This window comes from Propithecus coquereli, unplaced genomic scaffold (genome assembly GCF_000956105.1).
Source record: "Propithecus coquereli isolate 6110/MARCELLA unplaced genomic scaffold, Pcoq_1.0 Scaffold268, whole genome shotgun sequence".
NCBI classification, from domain to species: Eukaryota; Metazoa; Chordata; class Mammalia; order Primates; family Indriidae; genus Propithecus; species Propithecus coquereli.
Genome location: NW_012148263.1, coordinates 1,053,787 through 1,067,245, shown reverse-complemented (window position 1 = coordinate 1,067,245; position 13,459 = coordinate 1,053,787). Strand labels below are relative to the sequence as shown.

The 13,459-nt window shown below is 35.0% G+C and overlaps 1 protein-coding gene across 2 annotated transcripts in view; it reads left to right on the top strand.

The window, feature by feature from the left end:
- Positions 1-13,459, top strand: part of XRN1 (5'-3' exoribonuclease 1) — a 117,137-nt gene that overhangs the window by 1,591 nt on the left and 102,087 nt on the right. For both annotated transcript variants that reach the window (XM_012647443.1, XM_012647442.1), the window contains exons 2-3: positions 8,846-9,078; positions 12,770-12,867. In XM_012647443.1, the coding sequence (XP_012502897.1) occupies positions 8,846-9,078; positions 12,770-12,867 (331 nt within the window). The remainder of the gene's footprint in view (positions 1-8,845; positions 9,079-12,769; positions 12,868-13,459) is intronic.

Here is a 13,459-nt window from a genome sequence, read left to right as displayed (position 1 = left end):
TAATATCTTGGATTCTCTCCATCCTGAGGAATTTTGTTACTGAAGAACAAAAATAATCTCTGTAAGGCAACTTTATGATGTGGACATTAAGATAAAGTTTTGTGAAAGCTTTACTATGGATAGAAACTAGGAGTAGGATTATTTTAAAACTCTACTGTAAATAAACTTTAATACTTGGTCCATCGAAGTGATGTCTTTTGAAAATGTTTGATTAAAAAGAGACAAAAAGGCTACCAGCTTCTGTCTCAAGCAGAACTTAAAGATGATAATGCCTAAATAAGTCACAATAGTTCAAAAGCTGGGGAAAGGGGTTGGGAGGAGTGGATTTCTAGGAAAACAGCGTAGTTTTTCGGTCTCTCTGGATCATCACATAAAAACAGAAAGAAAAACTAGATGGCAATTTTTTTTTTTTTTAAGAAACAAAGTCTTGCTTTGTGACCCAGGCCAGAGTACAGTGGTGTAATCGTAGCTCACTGCACCCTCAAGCTCCAGGGCTCAAACGATCCTCCACCTCAGCCTCTCAAATAGATGGGACTACAGGTGCACACCACCATGCTCGGTCAATTTTTTTTTCTTTTTTTTTTGTAGGAACAGGATCTTGCTGTGTTGCTCAGGCTGGTCTTGAATGCTTGGCCTCAAATGATCCTCCTGCCTTGGTCTCCCAAAGTGCTGGGATTACAGGCATGAGCCATCACACCTGGCCTAGATAGCAAAATTTAAAATCCGTAAAACAATTACAAGAAACCACGTGGTATGGAATCTGCATGAACCCCAAAGTATAACTAAGTGAAACAAACTACTGATAGTCTCTAGACCCAATCACTGTTGGCATCTGTGCTAGAGGAAGAAGGAAGCGATGGGGCAACATCTGATGGACCTGAGAACAGGAGAATTCCAAAATAGTCAGCTGGTGTTCATGAAAAGATTGTGCTGGCCAATGAGATAGTAGCTGAAATTGAGGGTTTTTATTCTCTCCAGTATAGACTGAGTGAAGGGTCTACCATAAGAAAGACCAAAGCAGCAGTAGTCTACTTCCTATGAACTGTCAAAACTGTCTTGCAAAGGCACCATTCTAGGGCAGAGCCCATCATAAGGGGAAACTTCTGGGAGTGGAATAAAATTTTATCATGAAAGGGGCAGTAGGGACAAGGAAAGAGAAGAAGATGGTACACATAAAAGTGAAGGAGAGTCACAGAGTCAAGAAATCTTAGAAAACAAACCACCAAGCAAACCACCATATTTTTTAACGCTATCCAAAAACAGCAGAAGAGGGAGCTTTGTGAAGTTAAAGCTTTCCTGAACCCCTACTCATTCTAAAAGTTCAAGAAAATTAAATTCACATAAAAATGAGCAACAGAAAAGTACTGAGGGCAAATCACATACAAAGTTATTATAGGGGAAAAAGGAAACAGAATGATATCCCTACAGACAATAAAAACTTGGAACAAAAACATGCACACAAAACACCAAAACTGTAACTATCTCAGAATGCGCTAAAAGGCACTAAGAAAATGATCTAAGACATGAAAGAACAGCATGTATCAGTTATGAAAACTCAGGCATGAGATGACAGACCCAAAGAAAATTAGAAATAAATGGAAAAAATCATTTTAAAAATGAAGCCTAAAATAGAAGCAAGGCAAAAGCAAATAATACCATTAGAGAAAAAAAGTAGAAGGTGGAAAGAAGAAGAAATTTTATTTATTTTTTAATTTATTTTTTAATACTTCATTGTCTTTCTGTTTCATAGTCCCTATTTAAGAAAAAGAAATTTATTAGATAAAGAAGATTCTAGAGAAAGTAACAAATCAGAAAGATAGGCAAAGGAGACAAGTAATAGAGGTTCCTGAAAAAGAAAACCAAAGCAACATAACAGAACAAATAATAAAACTATAATTAAAATGTTCCTGAAATTAAAAAAAAAAATTGAAACTACGTATTAGAAGAATAATACACCATGTTCCTGACAAATTGATTCAGATGACCAATACCAAGATATATTCTAGCAAAAGTACTGGACTTTAGAGAAAAAGAGAAGGACTGGTGGCTTCAATTAAGGGTTCCTGAATTGAAAACAACATGTCTTTCCCTGTTAGTGTCCCCCCAAGCCATTGAAGGAAAAAAAAAGACAAAATGTAGATAGATTTATAAATCTGAAACTTTGCTTCTGTTGTTTCATTTCATTGGAATTAGTTGCTAGTTTTGTTTTAGAGTCAGTAACACCACCACTGGAGAAGGGAGGGGAGAACAATTCCAGAGATATTTTTTCAAATAATTATCATTTTTGGTGAACCTCCAACTCATCCTTTACACATCTTCAGAACTTGGAGCTTACAACTTATAAGCATCAGGTGCAGCAATTCCAGCTTCTGATGTGGTATCCTGGGTTTGGTTTAGGCTACCATGTTTTATCCATCAGTAACAAAACCATTTACTCTCTTCTAGAAATCTGTGGTCAGGGCCCGGTGCGGTGGCTCACGCCTGTAATCCTAGCACTCTGGGAGGCCGAGGCAGGAGGATTGCTCAAGGTCAGGAGTTCGAGACCAGCCTGAACAAGAGTGAGACCCCATCTCTACTAAAAATAGAAAGAAATTATCTGGACAACTAAAAATATATGTAGAAAAAATTAGCCGGGCGTGGTGGCTGTAGTCCCAGCTACTTGGGAGGCTGAGGCAGAGGGATTGCTTGAGCCCAGGAGTTTGAGGTTGCTGTGAGCCAGGCTGACGCCACGGCACTCACTCTAGCCCAGGCAACAGAGTGAGACTCTGTCTCAAAAAAAAAAAAAAAAAAAAAAGAAGTCTGTGGTCAGCTGATACCTTCCATTCTTAGACTTTTTTGAGGGGAGTAGATTATAAATTTTTAGAGCATATGCAGTTTTCTTGGTAACTATAATCCAGCACAGTGCTGTTAAAATGGCTAAGATTCGTTAAGTACTTGCCATGTACAAAACACTGTTTTAAGTGCTTTGCATGCATTCATTTATTTAATCATAGCAATCGAAGCTCCATTTTATAGCTGAGAAAACTGAGTCACAAAAGATTGAATTATCCAAAGTCATTACATAGCTAGTAAAGTAAGTGTTGGAGCTGAATTTAAATTAAACAGAATTTCTCTCAAGCAGTGGGTGTTTTTTTTTTTTTTCATTACTGCCCCTCTAGAAAGCTCTTTAGAATTATTTTTTTCCTAATCACTGCCCCCAACTCCACCAAATATTTATACTTCAGGTATACTGTATATCTATGTACGGCTCGGGTGCTTTATTATGTAAACTCCCTACCACACCCTATACAACAATTTTGGCCCACTTGGGAACCATATTATTGGTGTTGGTAATGCATGCTCTAGAGCCTGTGTTGTTTTAAAAATTATGGTAAAATATACATAACAAACTTTACCATCTTAACCATTTTTAAGTGTACAGTTCTGTAGTGTTAAGTGCATTCACATTGTTGTGCTAAACCTGTTGTGCTAAGACTTTAAAAATGAGTCTTCTCTGCGTTATGCTAAAAAAAGTGGTTCTAGGTTATGAAAATCTAAACTTAGGGAAAACAAGTTGACATTTCCATTTTAATGTGTTTGCTATTGTGTAGGGAGCTTAATTGTCTTATTTTTTACTATATTCACTATGTTACTGTATTTACCGTATTTCCCAGCCCCTAGCATGTGGTGTGGCACATAATGGTGTTCAGTAAATATTTATTATGTGAATTAATTTATTATCCATAGCATATCATATAATCTATAAAACATAGCATATAGAAATATATATTAAAATATACATGGTATATTGCTATGTTTTAAAACATAGTTGTTTTTTTCTTAATGAAGCAACAAAACCTTGAGATTGTTTAAATAGTATTAACTGGAAAAGAATTATTGACAGCTCTTGTAATCAGTCAAATATATATTGTTTGTCTTTATGTAAAGGGCATCTTGAAACAACATTAAGTGGGATAAAAAGACTAACAAAAAGAAACTGACATCGGGAGATTAGACACTAAGATATTAATACTTAATCACAATTTAAAGCAATAAGAGTGCTGTGAAGGCTGTCCAGAAAGTATCCAGCCATTGTTAATATAACAAGAAGGGTTTGTGAGACATGGAGACATCAGTGTATCCGAGCAGCCAAGGAAAGTGCACTGTAATGCGCATGTGTAAGCAATGACGCCTTCACTGTACTAGTCAGTGGATTGCTAGACACCATTGAGTGAGCATGTGTACTGTGTGGCCATCACATTCAAAATAACTGAGCGAGTAGAGCAACAAATCTGCATCAAATTTTGCATTAAGCTTGAACATTTCCTCAGTGGAAACTATTCAGATGATTTAGAAGGCTTTTGGGGACAATGCAATGAGTACAGCGCAAATAAGTGTGGCACAGACACTTCAAAGATGGTCAGGATTCTGTTGAAAGTGATCCTCATTCTGGAAGGCCTACAGCAAGCAGAACACCTGAGAGTGTTGAGCATATACAGACGGATTAGGTTAAGAGATGCTGAGAGAACTGTGTGAGGTCCCAAGGTGCCTACTTTGAAGGGAACTGAGGCATCATTGTCCTACGTACAATGTTTCATGTATCTTCTTCAATAAATGTCTCTATTTTTCATATTACATGGCTGGATACTTTCTGGACAGACCTCCTATAAGCACATATTCCAAGTTACTGGTATAGGATACATGTGTTAATCATATTCAATGAAGGGAGACTTCATTTGTTTATTAATTTATTCATTAAATATTTTTGATTTGCTACGTTGTGTCAGGCAGTGTACTGAGGGTTCTAAACAACCAAATCAGAGACCTTGCTTTGAGGGACGCACAGGTTAGCAGGGGAGGACAGATACATACACTTAAGCATTCAGCAAAAATGTATTGAACACCTAATAATATGCCAGGTACTCACGTGCATTGAGAACACAAAAATAAAATATGGTTCCTGCCTTCAAGATGCTAACTCTTAAGACAGATTTGAAAAACAGAAATGGCAAAAGCTTACATTCAGAGGATGTTTAATTGCTTTATTAAGTGAAGTAAGAGTGATATGTGCAAGATACAGCATAAGGAAGTAAGGGAAAGCCAAAGATTGTTGAGGTGGATCTTGAAGAAGAGTGAGTCAAAATCCAGAAGGTCAGTAGAGGGAGGAGCAGGAAGGACAGGAAGGCATTTCAGGAAGTAGAAGTAGCATCTGTAAAGTCGCAGAGGTTTGAAACAGGCCAGCACATTTAGAGCTTTCCAAGTAATTTACTATAGTTAGCTTGTATATGTAGAAACAGGAAAGAATACGGGATTCGTGGGAAACATGGCAGCCAAATCATGCAGGACCTTCTATGGTGTTACAAATTTGTAGTATCCTGTGGGTTTAAGTAAGGAAGCAACACAATCAGATTTGGCTCAGCTGTGGGGAGACAGAAAACTGTAAGCAAGCAGTCCAGTTGGAAAACTGAGGGCATGAACCAATGCAGGAGATCTAGGGATGGAGAAAAAGATGAGATTGCTTAAGACAATGGGAATGGATAAGATGGTAAGATTCCAGAAACATATTAGATGTTAAGTTAAAAAATAAAATACCTCATTGACTAATTAGATATGGGGATAGAGGAGGAGGAGAGCATAAAATAGTCTTGAAATTACTAACTTACAGATGTATAATAAGAACTCTGGGAAGAGAAACTGCATTATCAGTATTGTCTCTGTATAGTCGTAAAAATTCTGCGTGTTCTCACTTTTTTCGGCGCATTGGTCAGTGATTACTTAATCATTCTGTGTCTTACTAACTGAAACCTAAGAAAATGTTTAAAATTATCCTTTTCTAAAAGGAAAATTATAATGGGGTTTTTAGATTATAAAAAACATATTAATGTGTTCATGAGAAAAATATTTAGATAATACAGAAAGATAAAAACTATTATAGTCTAAAGGAAAATAGAAAGCAACTGAAATTTCACTATCCAGGGTTAACCACTAGTAACATCTTGTTTCTGTATACTTCCTAACTTTTCTATACAAATAAATACACATGTAAATAAATATTTTCCATAAACAGGATAATAATATAGCTTCTGTCTTATACCTTACTTTTATTACTTAACCATACATATTATACACATTCCATGCCAAATATGAATATATATAATAATTTTAATTGCTGTGTTATATTCTTTGTTTTTTTTTTTGAGACAGGGTCTTGCTTTCTTGCCCAGGCTAGAGTGCCATGGCATCAGCCTAGCTCACAGCAACCTCAAACTCCTGGACTCAAGTGATCCTCCTGCCTCAGCCTCCTGAGTAGCTGGGACTACAGGCATGCTCCACCATGCCTAGCTAATTTTTTTTGTTTTCAGAAGAGACAGGGTCTTGCTCTTGCTCAAGCTGGTCTCAAACTCCTGAGCTCAAGCAGTCCTCCTGCCTTGACCTCCCAGAGTGCTAGGATTACAGGCGTGAGCCACTGTGCCCGGCCTGCTGTTGTTATATTCTATTGTATGCATGTACCAGCATCAATTTTCTATTTTTATCTTTTCTGAAAAATACTGCCATGAAAGTTTTTGTACTTACATCTTTGTAAGTTAATCATTTCTGATTATTTTTCAGGGTAAATTTCCAATAGTAGAAATCCTGGTTCAAAGATATACATGTTTTTCAAATTTTGATACATACTTTCAGATTAGTTATTCCAATTTATATTCCCATCCCAGACTACTGGGTTAGGAATATAAATTTTTCTTTTCTAGCTGAGTGACTTTCCTCTTCTCTAAACTAAGGATGCTAAATATTTATCTTTTAAGGCTATAATTACATGCTCGCTTCGGCAGCACATGTACTGAAAAAAGTTATAATTGAGAGAACGAATATAAATATTTAGCTCAATGTTTCGTACCAATAAATGCATAATAAATGCCAGCTATTGCTTTTAATAACACAAATTCTGCATTCCCCCCCAAACCTTACCAATACTATGTAACATCAGTCTCTTCAATCTTTGCTAATGTAGGGAAAATGATGTATCATTTTAATTTGAAATTTTGAGATGATGAGCATCTTTTCATATGCTTATTAGACTTTGTTTTTTGAAATTGCTTTGCTTTTTCTATGATTACTTTGAAATTTTGCTTTTTCCTATATTTGAGGATTTTTTGTTATTAGGGATATTGACTGTGTACTGATTTACAAATATTTCCCTGCATTTTGTCATTTTCAATTGAATTTGTTTATGGCACTTTTTTTAACTCTAGATTTAAAATAACACATTTTTAGCTAGCCAGCTCTACCATTTGTTTGCTTTATGATTTCTGGCTTTCCCCACCCTAAAAGTATCAAAATATTTGTATATAATTTTTTTAGTTACATTTCTCACAGTAAAAATGTTAATCCTTCTGGAATTTATTTTGTTAGAAGGTGAGGTGGAGTTTTATTTTGTTCCCAGATGGTTAGGTAGGTACCCCATCCCTTTCATTTACTGATTCGAAATACTTCTTATATACTAAATTTCCATATACACTTGGACTATTCCAGACTATTTGGTTCAACCATACTGTCTGTTTTATAACTTTTAATTCATCTAAGGCAAATTTTCTTTCATTACTCTTCTTTTTAATCATCTTCCTGGCAATTATTGCATATTTATTCTCCAAGGGAAACTTTGGGATCATTTTATAAAGTGCCTCCCTTCACAAAAATCACATTGAGATTTTGATTGAGGTTTTCAGATTTCTTGAAACAAATAGTAACTCTTGAATGTACTTTAGAAATCTCATAATAATTGTCATTTCAGTTGAGCCTCTATCTGTTACTCAGTAAGAACATTTAAAATTTTTTATGTGATACATAGTACACTCCTATACAAATGGGTGTTTTTGTGGTGTTCATTGATTCAAAACCAAAACTTTTCACCCCTAAAACTCAAAGGCATGCCATTTTCTCAGTAACAGAAAAATGTGTTACCTGTACATGGTGTAAAACTTGAATTACTGTTTCAGCAGTTGTTTTTATTATGTTTATACAAGGATTGCCTGTCATGTTTTAATGTTTGAAAATTCAAAGTATGTAAGGCAGACTCTATTTTAAAATTCTTTTCTTACAGTACATATCATAACTATTTAGTTACGCCCATTTCAGTTCCTTGTTAGTGTGTATTTGTTTCAGTAGCGTTCCCCTTACTTGCTCACAAACATTTAAATAAAGGAAAAATAAATGAATGCCAGAACCATTGGGTCCTTTTATAAAAGTAGATGTCTGTTAGTCAAAGTTTAGAAAGTATTTAATACACATATCACAAACAAATCAGTTTTCTAGGTTTCAATGTTTCCCAAATTTCTTAGCATAATCAAAGTTTTTAAAAATTAATGTAACCAATCAGTGACTCTGTTTTAGTGAAACTAAATACACGATAAGGCTTAAATGATAACATAAAATCTTTCAGTAACCATGTACAAACAGCCTTTTCATATAAATGGGCATTATGTTACCCATTTATGGAGGAAATTGTTGGGTCTTGAGAAGTTAATGTTAAGTAATAGAAAAGAAGGACACTAGTATTTTGAGTACCAAATGAACCAAACATTTTATTTGGTATTTGGTGTCTTATTTTGATTAAGTAGATAATTTCCTGACAGTAAATTCGATCAAGCCATTGGTGCATTTTATCACCATGTAATGTCTCCATATTACCAATTCCTTCTGCTTTTTTTCTTTACTTTCTTTATTCACCTGTGATTGTTTATTCAGTTTTTATATAATCAGAATGCCCTATATCCTGCTTTTTATCATTGAATAATCACTTTTCCCAGCTGGTAAGATATCTGTGGTTGATTATAATTAATGAACTTGAGCATTTTCTTTTGTTTTTTAGATTCCTGAATTTGACAACTTGTACCTAGATATGAATGGAATTATACATCAGTGTTCCCATCCTAATGATGATGATGTTCACTTCAGAATTTCAGATGATAAAATCTTTACTGATATTTTTCACTACTTGGAGGTGTTGTTTCGCATTATTAAACCTAGGAAAGTGTTCTTTATGGCTGTTGATGGTGTGGCTCCTCGAGCAAAAATGAACCAGCAGCGTGGGAGGCGTTTTAGGTAAAACATTTATATTTTATTTTAGCATATTATTTAGATTAAAAAAATATATTATTTTTAAGATAATCAACTTAGCACAATGCATATTCTGTTCATGTTTATTTTCTGCTCACATTCCCCCAGAAATAGGAATATCTCATATTTTACCAGTCAAGTAACGAGTTAGTAATTCAAGTGTCATTTCTCAAAGCATATGTTGGGTTTTATATAAAGTCACTCTTTTATTCTCTGTCACAAGTTTTTTAAACTTCTCATTAATAATTTGGAAATGGTAGTATTGTAGTAGAGAAAAGCTCTTATGGTGGTCTGCTCTGGGCTGATAACTACAAAGTGAACTGAGAGATTATTCTAATGAGCACATTATTGACATTTAATTTAATTCAACAAACATTGAATGCCTAGACTCTGGGCTAAATCTGATTTGGACTGAGCATGCTCCAGATAGGACAGAAAGGCAAGAGAGATCAGAAGGTGATTGATGGACTGTGGGAAGGGAGCTGAGTTAGGATTCTCAGGATGTTATCAGCACCACTATGTGAGGTAGTAGGAGAAGTAAAAGGATCAGAAGAGGCTGTACATACAGGATTTTAAAGTCAGAATCCTGGACATGTGAAATATTTCTAAGTAACAATGGTATTAGGCTGTATCCCTGTTTATGAGTAGCAGAAGTAAAGTTAAGAAGGTTGTTAGAATTGAAGGCAAGAAACCCTGAGTCCAGAGTGTTTGATAGGTCATTAGCTTAATGAATCATTTAATGATAATGGCAGGTAAAGAATGGAAAAAGTACCTGTGCATCAAATGTGGAAATTACCAAGGGAGGTAGGAGTATGCCTTGGAAAAGGCTACCAGTGAGAAGAAGCAGATGGCAGAAAGTACTGATTTAAATATCAAAAGAAAAAAGTTACTGAAACTGTTGGAAAGACTGAAATCCTTGAAGGCAAAGACCATCTCTTACTAAAATTTAGATTCTCAAGTACTACCCAAGATTTACTTAATCTGAATCTCTAGTAGCTGGGAAACTCCTGAAAACTACTTTTTACCAGACTTCCCTGGTATTAGTTAAACTATTTTTTGGGAGCCACTAACCTAGAAAATCTGGTGTTCAGAAGGATTATATAAACTCAGTGCATCAGTCAGGGTTCAGTTCCAGGTAATAGAAAGCACTTTAGCCATTTTAAGCAGAAAGGATAAATACAGAGAATTAGATGTTTATAAAAATTATTGTAAATCCAAAAGAGTGGTAATCTAGGTGAGCCTTCAGGCATGACTTTCAGAATACCACCACAGAACTGATGCATCAGTGTCAGTACTATTACCATATTCAGATAGGTGAGGAGTTTAGAGGCCCTCACCGGAACAGATGGCTCCAGGAACTTTCTCCTTTTAGCTGTGATCCAGGGATTAAGAAGCTACTAACTGTTAACTCTAAGATATATCACTTTAATTACAATTCAGCAATCAAGAAGCTACCACTGCATCTGTTAGTTTCAGAGCCCCAGTGCACCTGCTAGATCTACACTGGGAAAAACTGATACCCTACTCCTTGCTTCTCAGTACCTACAACGCTGCTGAATACTAGGATCATCTCTACCACTGTTGAAATATACACACATCCGAGAGCCTCAATGTCTCAACTGTCATGCAGGCATCACCACACTTCCACCTTCCAAACCTTTTATGGAGGCATCTATTGACAAAGTCTAAGTCATATCCAGAAACCTAGCTGTAGGGAAGCCTGAGGGTTTTATTTTATTTTATTTTATTTTTTAGCTTTCTAACCTCTCCAGTATCAAAAGGCAAACTAGAAGGAGAATTGAAAGGAAGTTGAGGGTCAGTCCACTATAACCACCACAAGCATTTACTAAGTACTGTGCTGGCATTGAGTTTTCCATGTTTCCCAGAAATTCCCCAGTCAGCTTTCTGTCTTTCTCCACAGTGATGACATTCTCTATTCACAATCCTTAATTCTTCCTGTTTTATTCATTTCTAAATCTGCCTTCTTTTATCTCTACCATGCCACTAAAATTTCTTTACAGGAGTACAAGATTATGGCTAAAGCCAAAGAATAATTCTTTCTTTATCTTCATTTATTCACAATTTCTTGAACTTAACCCTTTCCTTCACTTTCATGTAACCATGTTCTCTCTTTGCACCTTCATAGTCTCTTTGTCTTTTTCTTTTCTTCCGCTTTTTCTCTTAATGTTTCTTAAAGTTCTGTCCTAGGCACGGAGCAATTTCATCCAGTGGCTTTGATTCCTATGTCTGTGCTGATGACTCCCAAATTTATTTTTCTGGTAAATCTCTCTCTCCTGAGCTCATGTATATCTGAATGCCTACTGAACGTCTCCTTTTGGATACCCCAGCTATACTTCAGGCATAACAGGTTCAGAACTGAAGTTATCTTCCCCTCAAAACAACCTTTCTTCTATGTTTTCTATTTCAGCAAATAACACCATGCACCTAGCTGCCTAAACCAAAGTCCAAGAGTAATATGGACTCCTCCCTCTTCCTCATTCTCCACATCCAAGTCCTATTTATTCAGTCTCTTCAATTTGTCACATCTATCTACTCCTTTTATCTTTAGTATTACTCCTTCAGCTTAGACTACCATTATTCACCTAGATTACTTCAATAGTCTTAACCTCGGCCCTGTCCCAAACATTTTCTATATTACATCCAGATTAAATATTATGGCTATTTAATTATTTTTATCTCCCCACTAGACTATAAACTTTCAGAATAGAAATCATTTCTCTTTTGTTGTGTCCTAAGACCTTGTCACATCGTACATCAAATAGCCATTTGTTCAGTCAAAGAAGGAAAGGGAGAAAAGAAGAAAGAATATGTTGCAGAGATTACAAATGAGTTGGTATTTTCGGAGTTTTTTTTATATTAAAAAGGTTGGTGAGAGAGAGGTTAAATATGAAGAGCTTGTTCATCACAGAAATAGAATTCTACAGGGCACATTGCTCAAAGCAGAGCTTTCTAACTTGTATGCTATGTGGCATACTGGTATGCTATAAAGGGATTACAGGAGAAGCCAGACAGGAATCGGGACACCTATATTCAAATCCAGGTTACTCTGACTCTATAACTCATATTCTTTCTAGTAAATTCCATTGCTTCAAAAATGAGATGATTTTGTCAACTGATGTCATTAATGTTATTAGGCTTTCATTTTAAAAGGTTTTAGTAGGAAACACAAAGATAAACATTATAATTTTATAATTGTTATATAATAGTCTTAGAGATCATTTTATGATAATGATCTTAAATGTATCATGATATGTTATTATTTAAGACCATTAAATATTTTCATTAAATGTAGTATATGTAATGAAAGTTTAAAGCTATACTTTTGATTTTGTTTCTAGAATGAATTTGCCATATATTTGTCATAAGAATTCCCTCATAAGTGTTTATTATGGTCTGTGTGAGTTTTTACTCTTACTCTTAAGTAATGTCCTACTTCTATGGTCCTTACCTGGAAAACTCAATTTTTTAAATAAAAACAAACAATTCTGAGGTTCATCTTTGTCAGTCATAATCATTTCAAAACTTGTATATGTTTTAAACCTTAAAATTGATGAATTAGTATTTTACTTTTAAAACATCTAAAGAACAGTATATGTAAAGATCTTTGCTTTTTTCCAGAAAGTTTAAGATTTTTTTTTTTCTCTTAACATTTAAGGTCAGCAAAGGAGGCAGAAGACAAAATTAAAAAGGCAATAGAGAAGGGAGAAACTCTTCCTACAGAGGCCAGATTTGATTCCAACTGTATTACACCAGGTACGTTCACTGAGAGAAAAATTCTGAGAGAATTGAAATATAAAATGTTTGAATATTTTTTCAAATCTATTTTTATTTTTATGCTTTACTTATTTTGGCCTTAGGGTTCTATTTACTGTATTCTCCCACTTGTGTCTACTTTTGACATGGTTTCCTTACCCTGGTTATAAGTGCTCCTATAAAGACTATAGGGTTTTCAAATGTTGATAAGAGCAGATATGGACAAGAATCTCCCAGGTACACAGAATTCCAAACCTTGAAGGAACTTATAAGATCTGTCAGTCCTATTCCTGCCATTTATTGATACGAAAACAGACTCAGTGAAGTTGTGGTTTACCAAGTTCATGTAGCTTGTGGTATTAAGAATAAGAAACTTGTTCTCCTAGTCCAGAGAGCTTACTACTCTCCCTCTCAAAGATAGTTAAGATTTGTGTGACTTTAATAGATTTTGCATCTGAGATTGCTTTTAAAAAAAGATTTCTGTGAATTTAAGGAAAATGAATTTATCAGTGTCATGTTTAATTTTATATGCAGCAGCATACTCTATACTCCTAGGAGCTTTGTCTAACATCTTTATAATCCTTTACTTTGA